At 36.2% G+C, this 17863-nt stretch overlaps 2 protein-coding genes across 3 annotated transcripts in view; one reads left to right on the top strand and one right to left on the bottom strand.

Annotated features, from left to right (window-relative positions):
• ADSS2 (adenylosuccinate synthase 2) overlaps nucleotides 1-14275 on the top strand; it is a 39396-nt gene extending 25121 nt beyond the window's left edge. Inside the window, exons 7-13 of the mRNA XM_061185396.1 lie at nucleotides 526-607; nucleotides 3658-3784; nucleotides 5070-5224; nucleotides 6362-6486; nucleotides 7780-7877; nucleotides 11586-11735; nucleotides 13150-14275. Coding sequence (XP_061041379.1) covers nucleotides 526-607; nucleotides 3658-3784; nucleotides 5070-5224; nucleotides 6362-6486; nucleotides 7780-7877; nucleotides 11586-11735; nucleotides 13150-13202 — 790 coding nt within the window. The 3' untranslated portion in view covers nucleotides 13203-14275. The remainder of the gene's footprint in view (nucleotides 1-525; nucleotides 608-3657; nucleotides 3785-5069; nucleotides 5225-6361; nucleotides 6487-7779; nucleotides 7878-11585; nucleotides 11736-13149) is intronic.
• Nucleotides 14276-17309: 3034 nt separating this feature from the next.
• SPMIP3 (sperm microtubule inner protein 3) overlaps nucleotides 17310-17863 on the bottom strand; it is a 35645-nt gene continuing 35091 nt past the window's right edge. For both annotated transcript variants that reach the window (XM_061185398.1, XM_061185397.1), the window contains exon 4: nucleotides 17310-17401. In XM_061185398.1, coding sequence (XP_061041381.1) covers nucleotides 17310-17401 — 92 coding nt within the window. The remainder of the gene's footprint in view (nucleotides 17402-17863) is intronic.

Consider the following 17863-nt stretch of genomic DNA (forward strand, 5'->3'; position numbering starts at 1 on the left):
ATCCGAAAACTGTATGGTGACTCAGTAATGAGGTGTTAGTTGGTCACATCTAATAACAGATGGCATCAAAGATCGCTCGCTGTATCCATTTTCAGTCAGCAGTTTGTCTGTCTGCACTGTTGGGACACCTCCACTGAGAATATTGGAGACAAATTGCTAACGCCTGCCTCTGGCTCTCTCAAAAGCATCATTTTAGACCGCCCCCTTTTGTCTTCCATGCAGTACAATATAGTTAATTCAGATTTAAGTCTTGTGGTTACAGAGTTCAGTCATTCCCTGCCCCTCCCACCCCTCACACACATCACCTTAATTATATTGTTGATATCCCTATCAGTTAAAAATATTTTGAGTGTATCATTTATTCATATGACTGATCTTCTTTATTAGATTCTATTTCTCAGAGTGTAACTTCAGTTTGGGGATTGTTATTCAGACCACTTATCTCCGGAAACCATTTGAATCAAATGAAATTATTCAGAATATTTTTAAACAGAGCTGAGGTCTTGATTTATCTGTATTTTTCAGGTTCAAAGTTTTGGCTAACCAGTACAAATCTATATACCCCACTTTGGAAATAGACATTGAAGGTGAATTACAAAAACTCAAGGTAATGCTTTCTGACATTTATAATGTCCTTTTTAAAACTCGTTTGCCAAACTGGCATCTAGATCTTTCATTCATTCAGTCTTTGTATTAGGAGCTGAAAATATAAGATTGAAGAACATGAGGTTAATAAGTGCCACACAGATATGTATAAAGTATTATAGGTAAGAAATGGTGAAGTGAATTTGTATTTTTAAGTCTAAAAGCATATAGCCTAAAAGGATGTGGCATGTTTGAGTAACTTTACATGATGTAGCTTAAACAAAATATTGAGTGGGGAGCAGGGAGCAAGAATAAAGTACCTGAAAATAAAGTTAGACAAGTAGGGACCAAATCATAGGTCTTATGCTGGTCTTATATGCAGTGATAGGGAGTTTAGCTATTGAATAATTTTTGAGCAGAAAAAAAGACTAGCTTTGTATTATATAAAAATCATTCATAGGAATTTGGGGGATAGATCAACAAAGGGACAAGTAAGAGATGATAACTTTTAAAACTAACCAGTGCAAACGTAAAATAGATAACTAGTGGGAAGCAGCCGCATAGCACAGGGAGATCAGCTCGGTGCTTTGTGATCACCTAGAGGGGTGGGATGGGGGGGTGGGAGGGAGGGAGATGCAAGAGGGAAGAGATATGGGAACATATGTATATGTATAACTGATTCACTTTGTTATAAAGCAGAAACTAACACACCATTGTAAAACAATTATACTCCAATAAAGATGTTAAAAAAAATAAATTAAAAATAAATAAATAAATAAAACTAACCAGCCCATTTAAGACTGTTACCCCCATAGGGTCAATTTCTTTAGCACTGTACTCTTAAGAGACAAGTAAGGTAATTGGCCAAAGATTAGGCCCACAGTTGGTGCCTGAGTTAGTCAGTAGTCAAGTTGCCTATCCTCTCCACCCTTCCATTTTTCCAAAATCTTTGGTGAGTTTCAAGCTGCTTCTCGTGTGTCTGATTGTCACTCTTAAATAAGTATGACATCAATTCCAGAACTGAATAGGAATTTACATACCTTATATGTCATTTTAGAATTGTTGCAGGCCTTAGGTCTAGCCACTCAACTGAATTTCTAAAAAAAAAAATGACCTCCAAGGAACATTATAAATGTTAGGTATTTGGATTTCAGTGTATGGATTGTTGCTTGGAATAGACTGCCATTTTGTTTTCATTCTGTCATGCAACAAATATTTTAAATTTATTACTAGCAACTTGGAAATATTTACGTGCTAAAGTACGGGTATATCTTTTCAATTCTATTTTACACATGTTCCGAATGAAAGTGAAGTAGGTGAATAATAATGACCAGAATGACCCCCTTATCCTTGGTTTCACTTTTCATGGTTTCAGTTTCCCATGGTCAACTGCAAAACAACTCATGAGTTTTAAATTTGAGACTTTCTGAGTAGTGTGATGAAATCTCTTGCTGTTCTGCTCCATCCTGTCCAAGATGTCAGTCATCCCTTTGTCCAATGCATCCCACCCATTAGTCACTTAGCAGCCATTTCACTTATCAGATTGACTGTCATAGTGTCACAGTGCTTATAGTCAAGTGACCCTTATTTTACTTACTAACGGCCCCAAAGCACAAGAGTTGTGATGCTGGCAACTTGGATACACCAAAGAGAAGTCGTGCAGTGCTTCCTTTAAGTAAAAACGTGAAAGTTCTCAATCAGGAAAGAGAAAAAAATCATATGCTGAGTTGGTAAGGTCTACAGTAAGAATGAATCTTCTTCTATCCATGAAATTGTGAAGAAGGAAGAAGAAATTTGTGCTAGTTTTGCTGTTGAACCTCAAACTGCAAAAGTATAACAGTGCATGATAAGTGCTTAGGATGAAAAAGACATTAAATTTGTACAGTAAGATATTTTGAGGGAGGGAGAGGCCATATTTATATAACTTTTATTACAGTATATTGTCATAATTGTTCTATTTTATTATTGGTTATTGTTGTTAATCTCTTACTGTGCCTAATTTATAAATTAAACATTATCATAGATATGTATGTATAGGAAAAAACACAGTATGTGTACAGTTTGGTACTGTCTGCGGTTTCAGGCATCCCCTGGGGGTCTTGGAACATATCCCCCTAGGATAAGGGGGGGACTACTATATGTTGAACCAAGACTTTAAGGAACAAGGGTTGTGATGAATGGTACGGTCATTTCAGGCATTAAAAAAAAGGACTAAAACAGGAAGAAGCATGAGATTGGGGACTAGAGCCAAGGGGGGAATTATATTTTCATCAATAGGTATAACATACTCAGGTGAGTTCATGAGTGGATCTTGGAATTTCCATACTAGTCTGGCTAAATATTTAAACATGGTTGAAACTAGATTTTATTGTAGTTATACTATAAGCCTTGGGGAAACTCTTGTTTATATTATATTTTAAATTGAATTCCTAAAATTAAGCAGTATTATTAATACTTTAAACGTGTTTTGAGAACGTTTTATCATGTTTGTGTGTATGTTAGTATTTGATATTATCTACTAGTAATACTGCTAAGGTATTTGACTGTAATGGAATACAATGGGAAAAGAATAAAAGAATATTAGTAGTCAATTATTGATACTTGCATGCTTGGCAGTGTCACTTGTGGCCTTCACCACATTTTGAGAAAAACCTTGATGCAGCTTATGGTTATATGGACTATAAATGCAGCTTTTTTAATACCTACAAAATATAAAAGCATAATGTAATATATTCAGTTCTTGTTTATTTTCCTGAAAGCTGGTTTATGAAGTATGAGTACTTGGCTATTCAGAAGATTGTCATCATTATTTGCAGTGAGGTTAAAATAGAACCTTTGAATTTCATTGTATCTCTACTTTTCTTGAAATAGTGTCTCTTTTCTGGTTCTGGAGAATCAGTATGAGAGACCAAAGCCAATCCAAATGTTGCAGTAGGGTGGGCACCATCACCAATCCCTTTCTACTTTGCATTTGTCAGTTTTCACTGTCAAAGTCAGGTAATTTTTACTCGTATTGGTTTCATTGTAAATTTATTAGTATACGTTGAACTTGGTTTTTGTCTTTGTATATAGAGTTATATGGAAAGGATTAAACCAATGGTGAGAGATGGAGTTTATTTCCTATATGAGGCTCTACATGGACCACCAAAGAAAATCTTGGTAGAAGGTGCAAATGCAGCACTACTAGATATTGATTTTGGTAAGTGAGATATGACTTATGGGGAGCTTAACTGAGTCCTAAATTGCTTAAGATATAAATAATTAATGTTAGCATTAAAGAATTTTAAAATAAGGCTTTTCGCTTGTATATTCAGGAATGATGAAAGTTTGTCATCTTATACTAACCCTTTTTTTAAAAAAGGAATATTTTGTGTTAAGTTCTGCAGTTCATTAGAAAAATGAAATCACTATTTGGGTCAGTGGGTTTGGGTTTTATAAACTGTGATTTTTTTTTTGTTGTTTGGTTTATGGTTCAATTCCAGACCTCATTTCCTTGGAACTGTAAGATGATTAGATGAATCCTTTGAAAGGACCTTTAATTCAGCCTTTTTAAAAATATCAAAAGCTAATATACATTGTTATTAAACATGCACATTCTAAGATCTATGGAAGTCTGTTTAATTAACTCCCTGGACGTGAGATTCTGAGTGGATTTAGAGCATTTCCTCCATCTTCAAAAAGTTAATGCTATTGTCTTCAAACTGCTGCCTTTCTTGGCCTAATTTGTTGGCCTTTTCATCTAAACATGATCTTTCAGGATAAATCTGATTGTTCTCAGCTATTACTGGCATTTCATTGGCTTTTGACTCCAAGTAAGCCAATTAAAGTGTATTTCTGTATAGTAGATATGTATTTTTGATACCATAATATGCCTATCCAATCTGGAAAGAAAGCAGTGTCTAATTAGCATAGTGAATAGTTTAAGTATGAAGAGGATCTTGGGACCAGGGTTTGGGGAGGGGGGGAAGTACACCACTCTTTGCTTACTCTTGTCGTTTCTGGGGTTATTCCCTGAAGACATCAAAAGGTCAGAAAATGCTGAATACCACAAAATTCTTAGTGTACTGTTGTCACTCCAGGTTGCTGGTGCACCTTAAATATTTGTATCAGGGGAGTAAAATAAATTTGCTTTAAACTAACAGGAGAGTGTTGAAATATATATAAGTCTACATAGTAGAATAACACCAGAGTTTTGGCATTAAATTATTTAGCAGTCATTTAGGTGAGTGCCTACCAGACAGAGCTGAGTAATTGCATGTACTCAAGGAGCCTCTCTAGTATAAGCACTACAGCTGTAGCTTAACCACCTATGTTTTTATCTCCCTACAGACAAAAGGAATCAGAAATAAAACATCAAGGCTTTGAAAGGGCGGTTACAGTTATATTCATAAGTCTGTCAAATACCTAGAATATACTCAAATGCAGAATTTTTAAAATAATGTCTATCATTTGTGTATATTTTACTATTTGTTTCTATTTTTTAGGAACTTACCCTTTTGTAACCTCTTCGAACTGTACAGTTGGAGGTGTTTGTACTGGCTTGGGTATGCCCCCTCAAAATGTTGGAGAAGTGTATGGAGTTGTGAAAGCTTATACAACTAGAGTTGGTATTGGTGCCTTTCCTACAGAGCAAGACAATGTGAGCCTATCTCTCAGTAAATCTAATTTAGAAGTTTTAAAATAAAAAATCATGCTTTTTTTTTCCTTAATGAATTATTGTCTTCTGTGCATTTCACTTAATTTGCAAGAGTAATCAGAGCAACATTAAAGAAAATTATATACACCTTTATTGTTAGTGGCAGCAGATTGGCAACAAAAGGGGATGGATTAGTGGGTACTTAAAGGTAATTGTAATTGCAAGGCTAAGTGACAGGTGGGTTTATGAAGGGGATTAAGATGGTAGAGGAGAAAGAAGCTAAAAATAACAACTATCTTTCACCAAGAGCTTATTAGGAGTCAAGATTGAGGAAAATGATCTCCAGACATTGTCTAATCATAGCCAACACTTACTTGGTGGTGACTTCAGGCCAGACACTGTTTAATTGCTGTAAACTTAGAAACTCTTTGGATCCTCACAACAACTCTGGGAGCTGGGTGCTATTACCATCCCCATTCTACACATGGGGAAACTGAGGCATGGAGAGCTGAAGTAACTTGCCCAAGGCCACACAGATAGACAAGGCTGGAATTCAAACCTGACAGAGCAACATATTAATTGTAATTATGTCAGAATACGTGAGGTAATGAAATGATGGCTTTAATCAGAAAGGTGTAAATTAAGGAACAGATAGATCATAGATGGGAAAATTAGGTTGTAGGGAGTGGCTGTAGCTTAGAACTTTGAGCATTGTTTTCAACCTCAATTCTCTTCAAAAGGACATTGTGATAGCAACTACTAGATGAGAGTTTGCCTTATGGTTTTCAGGAAAATCATCAAACTAAAGTTCTTAGAACAAATTGACCTAACTTATCTATTTTAATAAATACTTACTAACAACTTAGTTTTTAATATGCAGCATTTAATGTAACATAACATAAAAAATGTTCTTGGTTTTAAAATAGTGGTAAAAAGTGAAGCCAAAAGTGGATCTATCTCAAATAATGCCTCCCTCACATAAAATCTATCATCTCTATGGAATTCTATCTTCAACTTACTTATTTTCTGAAAGACGTTTATCTCTAAGAAACTTTGACTTGTTATATGATCTTAAGTATAATTCTACTAGATTTAGAGCATTGGTATTCTAGTCCTAAGGTTTTATTTTCTGTTCCTTAGGAAATTGGAGAATTATTACAAACAAGGGGTAGAGAGTTTGGTGTAACTACTGGAAGGAAAAGACGGTGTGGCTGGTTGGACCTTGTTTTGCTCAAATATGCTCATATGATTAATGGATTTACTGCGTGAGTATTCTTAGAAACATTTATTTCATAAATGACAATTCATGACCACAGGTTAAGTTTTGTGGAGTGCAAACTAGAGGTAGTGCACTAATAGAAAAATTTCACTCTTTAGACTCCAAATGAAATTGCAGTTCAGGGTAGAAGTGGACCAAGATATAGGGGAAGGGTACATAAGGAGAGGGACCCCAGGTTTTTTTCCTAGACATCCAAGGTTGGGAGAAAAGAATCGTGATACTCTTACATGCGTATAAGTATAGAAGGAAGTAAGACAGGCAGGTAGAAAGGTAGGTAGATAGATAGATGGAGCAAGATAGAGTATATATACAGAGGGGAGGCAGTATAACAGTGGTTTAGTGGATGAGCTTGAGAGACGTCTGACTTCTGGATTCAAATCTAAGATCCATGCATTATGCTGTGTGACTTTGGGCAAGTTGATCTTTCTGTGCCTTTTTCATCATCTTTAAAATCTAGATAATAGTACTATCTACTTCAAAAGGGTATTTTGAAAACTAGATGAGAGCATATAGCATGCTGCATGGCACACTAAAAATGCTCCGTAAAAGTTGTTATTAACACATACACATAAGTAAATGTAAAAATGTATTCATGTTTGTATTAATTATGCTTAATTTCTAGCAAATAACAGAATAAAGGATAAAAAAGTAATCTGTGGACAAGAATCTCAAACCTGGTGTTTTATCTAATTTCTATAGATTTTCCTGTAAAACTCTGTTTTTCAGTCAGTTTATTGGGAGATTTTGATGTATCATGAAGAGGTCCTTGATGTAGTTTCCTCACTCTCCTTTGACAGTTTCTGACCAGAAGGGTGGAATTGATGGTAAGGAGAGTGAAGAAATGAGGATTGATAGCATATGTGTAAATGTACATGTATCTTGTCATCCATGTGGAATAGTCAGTTTTGCTGTGTCCCACAGCCATAGGATGCATCCTTTACTCCAGGCAGCCCTCTATGGATATGTGTTGGTTGATCCTGAGAAACTAAGCAAGAGGATGTGGATCTATCAAAGAGTGAAAATCTACTATAATTATTAGAAAAGTAACCCACTAGTAGATCAGTTAAGTCATTGTTTTTATTATGAGGATAAATTACATCAGTATATTGCCCTGTAATGTTTTATGTGTGGCGCGCTTTAAAATATAATCCTAACCAGTTTTCAGAATTGCTCTGGAACTGTTAGCTTTGTATGAATTTTCCTTTACTCCTTTATCAAGTTAGTTGTTAGGGCCTTTAAGAATTTGCTATTTTAACGTCACCTTTTCTTCCAAAATTAGGTTGGCACTTACCAAATTGGATATTTTGGACATGTTTACGGAAATCAAAGTTGGAGTTGCATACAAGTTAGATGGTGAAATTATACCTCATTTCCCAGGTACTCTTTTTTTTAGGCTGTGTATAAAGAGTATTGTTAGGTGTATGTATTAGAGCAATTCATAAAGCTCTTCTGTATAATTTGTGATGTATAGCCACAGACTTGATATGCCCTTTGTGAATAGTGCAAGTACATTCACTTACTAGCATTTGTTTCATAGCTGCTATGCATTTGGGTGCTGGGTCACAGCAAGCATGTGCTCAAAATAGGCAAGAAGAGACATGGGACCACTGAGCCCGGTTATGCTGCTCCTGAATCTTATCGTCCCTATTTTGAAAGTAACCTCTCTGTAGGCATTCCTCCCTTCCTTGAGAAATGTGAGACAGGAGAAAAGAGCCCTGCTTGTCAGGGTAAGCAGGCTCTTAATACATTAACCCACTATGTCCTTCAAGCCACAGGAATGATTTTTTTCTAACTTCTATTCTGTGTCTAAAGTGGATGGATGTAGGGAGATTTCCTACTTGAGGCAATGTGTTTTTTCAGGCGTATCTTTAGTTGTATGATTTCTTCAATTACTCAGGAAGTTCCAAAAATGTTTCCAGCTTCCAGAAATAGAAACTGTTAAATTGTTTAGTCATCCTATGAGACTAGAAATATGTCAAATGAAGGAATATTGACTAGCTTAATGGAACTTGGTAGGGTGGTAGGTTTTGTGACCAGTCCTTGGGGATTGAGGAGAGCTGCAAGTTCTTAGAAACATGTTTAAAGTCATTATTTGTTAGCTAACATCTGGGCCATCTCCAGTTTGGTTTCTCTTGACCATTCTTTTCCTTGATTGTGGATCACTGTTTCTGTGTCTAATGCCTTTTGGTTGAATATTGGACGTTGTGGATAATATGCTGTAGAGACTTGGATTCTGTTGTCTTACTCTGAAGAGTATTGGTTCTTGTTTTAGGGGACAGCTGAATTACTGGCTGATCATCCTGAACCTTGTATAGCTTGGTTTTATGCTTGGTTAATATAGTTATGTGGAGAGCCCAAGGTGTTTCCCAAATCTCTCTAACCTAGTGTGATACAGTCTCCAAATTGTCTCCTCTGTGGATCTTGGCAGAGGCTGGTTTTAGGCTTTGTTGGGGTGTTGAGGGGGGAGTCTGTAGTAGATTTCAATCTAAAGTATGGTTTTTACTTTTAATGAACAGCCTTTCTGTTGTCTCAGCTGGATGCCAGGAGAGTTAACAAGGTATAAAGAGATCTCTCCAATCTGGCAGTGCTGGAGCTCCAGTGTACCCTGTTCCTTCCCTTTTACCAGCACTGCTTGACCTCTAGAATCTTTGTCCCACTCAACTATGTGACAACTCCTATCTGGTAAGCCTCCCACGGTCCCATTCTTTGCATGTATGGTTGAACTTTAGCCACAGGACTTTCACACAGACTTCTGGGGGAGGTACCCTCTCTGTCTGTATATCTCCCTCCTGTCTGACGCTTAACCTTGATGATTCTAGCTACTTCAGCTTCCCTGAAATCTGATGTCTGCCTTCTCAGGTCAGTGGGACACCATTCTCTACTGACTCCAGGGTCCTGACTTTCATTGATCAGGAAATTGTCCCTAGGCAGAGAGTTGAGTAGTTTCGGGAATTGCTTACGAGTTTTCTTTCTCTCAGAAACCACAGTTTGTGCTGCTTATTGACCACTGCCTGGAAAGAGTTGTCGTATATTTTGTCCAGTTTTACAGTTATTTATGCTGGAAAAGTTAGTCTAGAAGCATGTACTCCATCATGGTTGGAAGGAGAGGCCCCACTGAGTCTCTTGATTCCTTCTTCTGTCATCTGTCACAAACAGTTCTGACTTAGTGTGGTTCATCACTTTCTGTAAGTGTCCAAGAACATTCCTAGCAGCATGTTTTCATCACGTTTGTATCATGGATCATAGGAGAGAACTCCCATATCAACATACTCTCTTACTAAACTTCTTATTCCACCACTCGCAGGACCCCTTGATCCAGTACCTTTAGGATCCAGTTCCGTACATACTTCTTTGGCTCCTACTGGTAAATGTTGGCTCAGTCCTACAGATCCTTCAGAATGTAGCCCCTCTCCTCCTTTAGCAGGCCCCGCGCATCCTTGGCCAACTTATGTTATACCTTGACCCTAGATATTGTTTGCTGGTCAGGAGGGGAGATAGAGGTAGGCCCTGACAGGGCCACAAGCTGCCTTGCAAGGCAGAGGCTTCTGCATCATCCTCAAGCAAAGGGAAGCCTTAGTCTTTAACAGAAAGTAGTAGGCCATTCTGCAGGCCATCAGCGAATCTAGGGATTCAACCCGGATGTCTCATCCAAAGTCTCAGGGTCCCACTTTTTTCTCAAACAGGATCTGGCCTTGTCATAGCAGAGTTGCTGGATTTGAGAATTCACCTTTCTCTGGAGCTCTGCTGTCTGTACAATTGAGTCCTAAGCCTGATCCCCAGCTTTTCCTGCTCTCTGCTATAGGAGATGAGATTCTCTCTAGGTGTTTTCATTCATCTTTCATTGTCTTTCTCCAGTTCATGAATGGCATTCATCTAGAGCCGTTCAATTCCGTTGTTCCATTGTGCTCATTTCTCAATGCATCAGGTATTGCGAGTGCTTTACTTCCTACCGTGGCATCCCAGTTCACCTTCCATGAAAGTTTTAACAGTTGCACTACTATAACATGCCAGAGATTATCCATACTCTGTCTACCTCTAGTGATCCTCCTCATTGCCAGCCAGCTAGCCAATGATCCAGCTTCAAGATCCCATTTTAGAGCCTTCTTCCTTATACCACTCCTGGCACCAACTGTCCTACTTTTGGTTCCTTGGGAAACAGACTCTCTGATATAGAGATGTACATGGAGGTAGTTTGTTTGCAAGTGCTCTGAGCAACAACATCTGTAAGGGAGTGAGAGAAGAAGCGGGATTAGGCAGAGAGAGAAGTTGAACTACAGAGAAGTTCCATGAAAAGCCCTTAGCTGATCCCATAGGGGAGCTCTGGGGCTAGAATAGTTTTTCAGAGTAGTCCCAAATTAAGGTAAGTAGTCAGGTCCTTTGTATCCCCACATTGACAAGTCATTGGATATGGGCTGCTCCAGGGAGACAGCTGGGGAGATTCTGAACTGTGAGTTCTCAGCAGGCAGTACTCCCATAGCTGGGGAATGAGTGTCTGAATCCTGAAGAGGGAAATCTGGACAGTGTACCATAGCATCCACCATACTGTCTCTAGTCAAAGAAACTGTTCTTGTTTGAGCACCCTTTCGGTTTCTATTAGGGAATACAGAGAAACTGGTTAGGTGAGATAATGAAGAAAATTTCCAGCAAAGCCTTTGTATACAGTCACAAAAACAATAGATTTCCCAGCTGAGAGCAAATATGCAAACCTTCTTTCTGTGAGATTGCTGCCATTATACAGATCCACAATCCCTAATGCATAGTGTGGAAATCTAAAAAGCTCTAAAAATTGAAAGTTGTGAATTTGGCACCAAAACTATTTGATGGCAAAACCTGACTTGAACTGATGTTATTATAACTAATAATCTACCCACTTAGAGTGAATAATCCTGTTGCTGCAGAAATATGTTTGATTATAAAATACTAGATGGTGCACTGTTTTACCTTTCTAAATTCTGAAAAATTCTAAATTCCAAAATGTATCTGGCTCTAAGTATAAGAGATTGTGAACCTATGATACATCAAAAAGTTGTTTGACAATAGGCAGTGTACACCATGGACAAATATACTTATTCCTTTAACTTTCAGCAAACCAAGAAGTCTTAAATAAAGTTGAAGTTCAATATAAGACTCTCCCAGGATGGAACACAGACATATCAAATGCAAGGACTTTTAAAGAACTACCTATTAATGCACAAAATTATGTTCGATTTATTGAAGATGAGCTTCAAATTCCAGGTAAATATAAATAGTTTATGAAGAACTATCTTTTTCTACTTTTGACTTAACTGTCTACTTTTGAAATAGGATAAAAAACAGATTATTACTTTGTAGAGTGCTCACGATTTGCACAAATGCCCAGGAAAATATAAAATAATTTTATTCCCTAGAGTAAATATAATCATCTTTCTCTAATCCTTCATATGCCTGAAGATAATAGATTACCTCTCGCCCTTTTTGACCCTGCTTATAATTCTCTGTTAGTCTGTTTTTTACCCTCTGACATTGATTCTTATTCCTTTCTCCCTCTCAATAACAAATCCTTTGTGTCTTTACCACCACCAAAAATGGTTTGTGGTTTTTTTCATTTGGGGTTAAGCCACCCTTGAGAGTTGGGGGAGTTTCTTGACTAGATATTAGGAAATAATAGGTACAGAAAATAGGAAATCCAATTTTAAAAAATATAAGAATAAAGAATAAAACTCTTTATTAAAAAACAAATGTAAGCTGGCCAAGGAGTTAGGCATAACCAAGTTATGGCTATGACTAGTTACGTGAAATCTTTCTTTTAAAACATTATTTTTTCCTTTTTTTTTTTTTTTTTTGCACTGTTAGAGATTTCAGAGACAACAAGTGAAGTGAGTGGGAAGTATCCTCTGTATAAAATCTGTTATGCACTTAATCTGATTTTGTATTGTTCCTTATATTTGTGGTTCATCTCCAAACATGAATCTTGTTTTTCCATATTGCTAGCTGTGTTTCCCAGCTTGAGATCAAATCTTGTAAGCATGTTTGCTCACTGCCCTTAGTCAACATCTTTTGAAATATAAACAACCATGAATTTAACAATGACATCTATAAAATGCCATAAAGGTTTACCTATGTGGTGCAGACAATTAGAGATTCCCCTGGACTGGTACAGTAGCTAAGTTCTCAGGCTGTGCAAGTTAAAACAGTATTCTTTTCCAGATATTTCTACTTTTTGTGAGATATGAAAGTTAGAGTGGTACTTCAGTGTCCTCTTAATATCATCCATTTATCAAAGATGCTTATCTTTTCTAGTTAATTAGGAACTTGATTAAAGGTTCTTTAATCAAGTTAGGTCTCTGATTAAAGAACCTTTAGGTTCTTTAGGTCTCTGCTAGTTTGGGCCAGTGTTTTACTATACTAATCATTAGGAATTGAATAGTTGTAAACATTGTGCAATGAAAACAGGAAATGGTAAGGCGAACTACCCTGTGCTGAATGTTGACTGCACATTCTGTTTAGAAATTGGCATAATCTGCTAATAGAGAAAAAAAGATAGCAAAAGACACAGTGGGGAAAAGTTAAATGGTGACATTGAGAAAAGTGTGGGATCTGTTAATCTCAAAGATTGAACATTGTAAATGAATTAATACTATTCTTATACCATTTTTTTTCCCTCTCCCAGTTAAATGGATTGGTGTAGGTAAATCCAGAGAGTCTATGATTCAACTCTTTTAAGGATTTCCAGTGATGCAAGAAACACTCCTTGAGAGGGGGGGGAAAGGACTTTCTTAAATATTTCATTTATGATCTACAAATTTCAAGAATAAAGACATTGAAGTGAGTTTTAAGCCCTACAGTTGTTTCCAGTCTCTTCAGGTGGATGGCTGGTGTGGAGATACACTTTGGCGTTTTCCAGTGTCAGCTTCCTTGGCTGGCATAATTGCCGAGTCATCTGTTGCTCCTGCTGCTCGTGGTGCCACATTTTCTTTCAGTGTTTAGTAATAATATGATCAATGTTGTTTGAAATCTAACAGAATTACCTTCAATGTAGTTTTTCTTCATTATTGTTATTGTGTGTTCATAGGTTTTACCTCTATTGAATGGTAAGAACAATTAATGCAGTTTTGCACAAATATTTTTACATTCTGATCATTCAGTTCTGTCATTGTAATCTTCGTTGTTCGAAAAAAATGAGAGGAGTCCTGTAAACGTTTGTAATGCTATAAATTCTGTTTAAGTTGTGAACTGTTTATTTTCTGCTGACACCATTGCAAATTTGAGCTTTGATGGTGGGAGGGGGTTATGTTCATGGGTCCTTTAATTTGTACAGAACACAAAACTTATTTCTCTCTGTAAATTATTTAACACATTGAACATTTAGTTAAATGTTCAAAGAGAAAAAGTGTTCCCTAAAACAGCAATTGTAATGTTAAAAAAAAAAAATTAGTCATTAAAGGATCTGTTGTGATATTTGGTGGATATTTTTCTTTAATTTCAGACAATTCTGAAATGTATAGCTTTCTTTTTTTATCTTACCATTATTTATAAGTCAAGTGGATTGTATTTCAACATTGTGCCTGCCAATATGCCTACAAAGTCATCTATAAGTGTCCAAATGAACCCAAATTGTTGGTCATAATGTTGATCATGCCTTTATTTCTTCTTGAAAAAAAAAAAAAAGAGGTGTTACTTTGACTATTTGGCTTAACATATTGTGTTGTAGATTATCCTTCAATGAACTATTTTAAATGTTTAAATTAGGTGCCACTTAAATTTATTTTATTATACCATCAATAGCTGATTAAAAAGAACCAACTATTTCTAGTATATTTTGTGTATTGTATTTTTGTTCTGATAAGAGAAGTAATAGTAATACGACTAGTATATGTAAGAAAGAGTTTTATCTTTATAGTCTGTGGAGGTAAGGTGAGGAGAGATCAAAAACAGAATCTTTGAAAGGATCTAAATGTCTTTTATCTTCACTAGATATATTTTTATTAATAATTAGTTCTTAAAGTCCATTGTCTTGGCTATAAGCATTGCATTATTGACACACATTTTTAATAATGGTCCAGAAGCAAATGTAAAGAACCCTCTCTTCAAGTCAGGAGTGGTCTTATTTTTGTACCAAAAGAGTGTAACCTTCCTATTGATGTTGATACACATTTACATATTTTTGACCATTTTGAGTGATTCTCCTGTTTCTCTTCAAAAGTGAGCTGTTTGCTGATTAAACTGGTTGAGAGGATCTGTTCTTCAGATACAGTTCAGTCTTTAAAATCATAGACAACTGTATTAAAATAATCTTTGTTGAGCAAGTGTATATGCCAGGTATTAGGTATGTGGGTGACAAGTATACAGTCTTTCTAAAGTTTATTGTAGTGAGGACAGCATGCTAAACACACATATGCCAGGATGGAAAAGAACCAGAGTGCTGTGAAGGAGAACCTAACCTAAATTTGGAAAAGGTCAGAGAAAGCCTTCAGTAGAAACAGCATTTAAACAGACCAAAAGGATAAGTGGCCGAAGTACAAAGTAGTCCATATGCAAAGACCCAGAGGCTGGAAATAATTTGGAAAGTTTGAGCAACAGAACAAAATAAGTAAGGGGCTGGTGAGGCTGCTGAGGCTAATGAGGTTGGCAAGAAAAACTGGGAGGAAGGTGATGCCAAACAACCAAACCATGTTTTGTATGAAAGAAGAGGACTATAGGCCAAAACGTATACATGTGCTTCAGGAGGCATCATGAGAGCACGGAACAACCACTGAAAACAAAATTCTGAATTGTGAAACTTCGTAGAAGGGAAATGAATGACAGAACAAGATATTTCAGTGGGGAGAGGACCTATTTAGTATATATGTTTTATATGTTAATTGATTAATACAGTTGAATGAAGATGTCAGTCCTTCACAAATGAGTATATGAATTTAATGCCATTCCAGTCGGAATTGCCATGGTGGTCTTTGTAACTGGACAAAATTATACTGAAGCTTAGGTGAAAAAACGAATGTGAAAGAATTCCTAAGATATTTTTGAGCAAGGAATGGGTTGAGAAAGGAGGTCTTTACTCACTGGATATTAAAACAGTATAAAGCTACTATAATCAGAGTATGTGATACTGTCATGGGAAAGAACAGATACGTAAGGGAAGTGGACTAGGCATTCCAGAAATAGATGCAACATATATGGGAACTTAATATAGGCATTTCATTTCACTGGGAAAAGAATACATTAAAAAGAGTGAGAGCAAAACAATCTCAACATAAAATAGAAATTTATAATAGAATAAAAATCTAACTTATAAAAGTTTTAAGTAATGAAAGTAATATAGGAAAATATATAATCTTAGAGCCTTCTAAAGAAAAACAAGAAACTTGGAAACCCTAAAGAAAAATGTACAGATCTGACCAAATTAAAAGTTTTAAAAATACTATGAACAAAATTTTTAAAAAAACGAAAAAATGAAAAAACAGAAGTAAAACTTGGGAAAAAAATATTTCAACACATATCCCTAAAACACAAAGAGCTGCCTCAAATAAGAACGTAACAACTAATAGAAAGATAAGCAAAGCTTTCATTTGAGAGGCTTCTGGTCTTAAGCTCTGTGAAAATGTTTCTTTGATAATTCCCTCTACTCTTAATTTTTTGTTGTTGTTGTTGTTCTGTCTCTAGAATGCTTACTAGTTAGATGATGGACCTGATTTGTTACTCTATGTCTTTTTTTTTTTAAGTCATTTTATTTGCTTTTCGATTCTCTATAGAATATTTCAGAATTTTTTCTAAATCCTGTCAAATTTTTAATTTCTAGCAATCATTCTTAATTTCTAAGAGCTTTGGAAAGATTGCTTTTTCATGTTTATGGATTTAATTATTTTGACCCATCTCTTGTCAAATGATAAAGCAATTTTTTTTAGCTTGTTTTAGGTTCTTTTCTGTTCCCTGAATTCCCTTTCCTCTGGGATAATTTCTTCTGTTTGTTTTATTTATTTTGGTCTTTGTGTTTCATGTTGTAGTATTTTTTCAACTCTCTGGTGATCCTTGGTTGGCTGTTCACAACTAAGACTAAGACAGTGGAGATGTATGTATATATACATGTGTATATATATGTAGCTCTGTGTTCTTGGGGCGAGTTTATTAATTGGTAGACTTCACTTTGGGGTGTTGAGTAAAGAACCAACTACTGTGCTGGGGGGTTCCTAGGGAATAGAATGTAGGATTCTTTCCTTTGGGATCATTTCATTTCTTAGAGAAGAACCTCTAGCATTTTGCCTAGGGAGTTGATGCCTAGTTGTCAGGCTTTCTTCTTGTCAGGATAGGGATGTTAACTCCTGTATCGAGACTTTCAATTAATCTTTCTTTTTACCAGCCCCACATCTCACTACAGCCCTGTGTCATATCCGGGGTTCTGCATCCAAAGCACCTTCCAGGTCTGTGATGCCAGTAATCTTCCTCCTTAGCTACATCCTCAGATGCTGCTGCTGCTTTTTTTTTTCCAACAGTGATGCAGTTATTGGGCGGAGGCAATTATATTCTTACCTGGTCCCACATAAAACCACTGGACTAAATGTGAGATGGTTTGCCAACACCAGCAACAAGACTGGTAGTGGGTCATTAAGAACAGGTGACAAGTCTTCTTAAGGCTGATCTTGATTCCCTGCCCTAGGCTGACCAACTTAATCTGAAAAGAATTTGCAACATGTAAATATTTTAGGATTGTAGCCATCTGGATATACACTTACAAGTAGTTCTGTTACCATTATTTCAGTCTAAAAGAGCCACTTAAGAATGCCAAATGTTATTTTGTTCAAATGCCATGGTTACTTTAGTCTAAAAGCCTTTCTTTCAAAGCCACCTCTCTTCACAACAGTAATGCTCTGGCAGTGAATTAAGTGGTCTAGGATCCGATGAAACTGTGGCTAATTTCTGGTCCCAATCTGGAATGTAAAACAAATTAATGATTTATTTTAAGACTACTTAATTTTAACACACTGTCCTTTCAACAACAATTGTGTGCAATAAAATAATTTACAGGATTTAAGACAAAGGAATATATTTAAAAGATGTGGAAAAAAAGGACTTAGAAGGTTATTTCTGTGGTTCAATCTCTGATTAAGAAGCATATTATTGGATTATTTCAAAATGTAAATAAAATGAAATAAATTATATAAATTTGCATTCTTACATTCTAATTCTAGACAACACCCCCAACCCTTTAAGCCATACATTATAAACTGGCCACTTTGTATCATCTTTGTATCAAACTGCTGTTGTTACGTCCCTAAATTCATACCCAATGGAGTTCCCTCATGTCTTATAACTCCTTGTCTACAATCACCAACAGTTCTGCTTATCTAAAGGTAAGGGTTCAAGGAGCTTGTGTTGAATACTGCAATACT

This window comes from Eubalaena glacialis, chromosome 3, assembly GCF_028564815.1.
Source record: "Eubalaena glacialis isolate mEubGla1 chromosome 3, mEubGla1.1.hap2.+ XY, whole genome shotgun sequence".
Lineage (NCBI taxonomy): Eukaryota > Metazoa > Chordata > Mammalia > Artiodactyla > Balaenidae > Eubalaena > Eubalaena glacialis.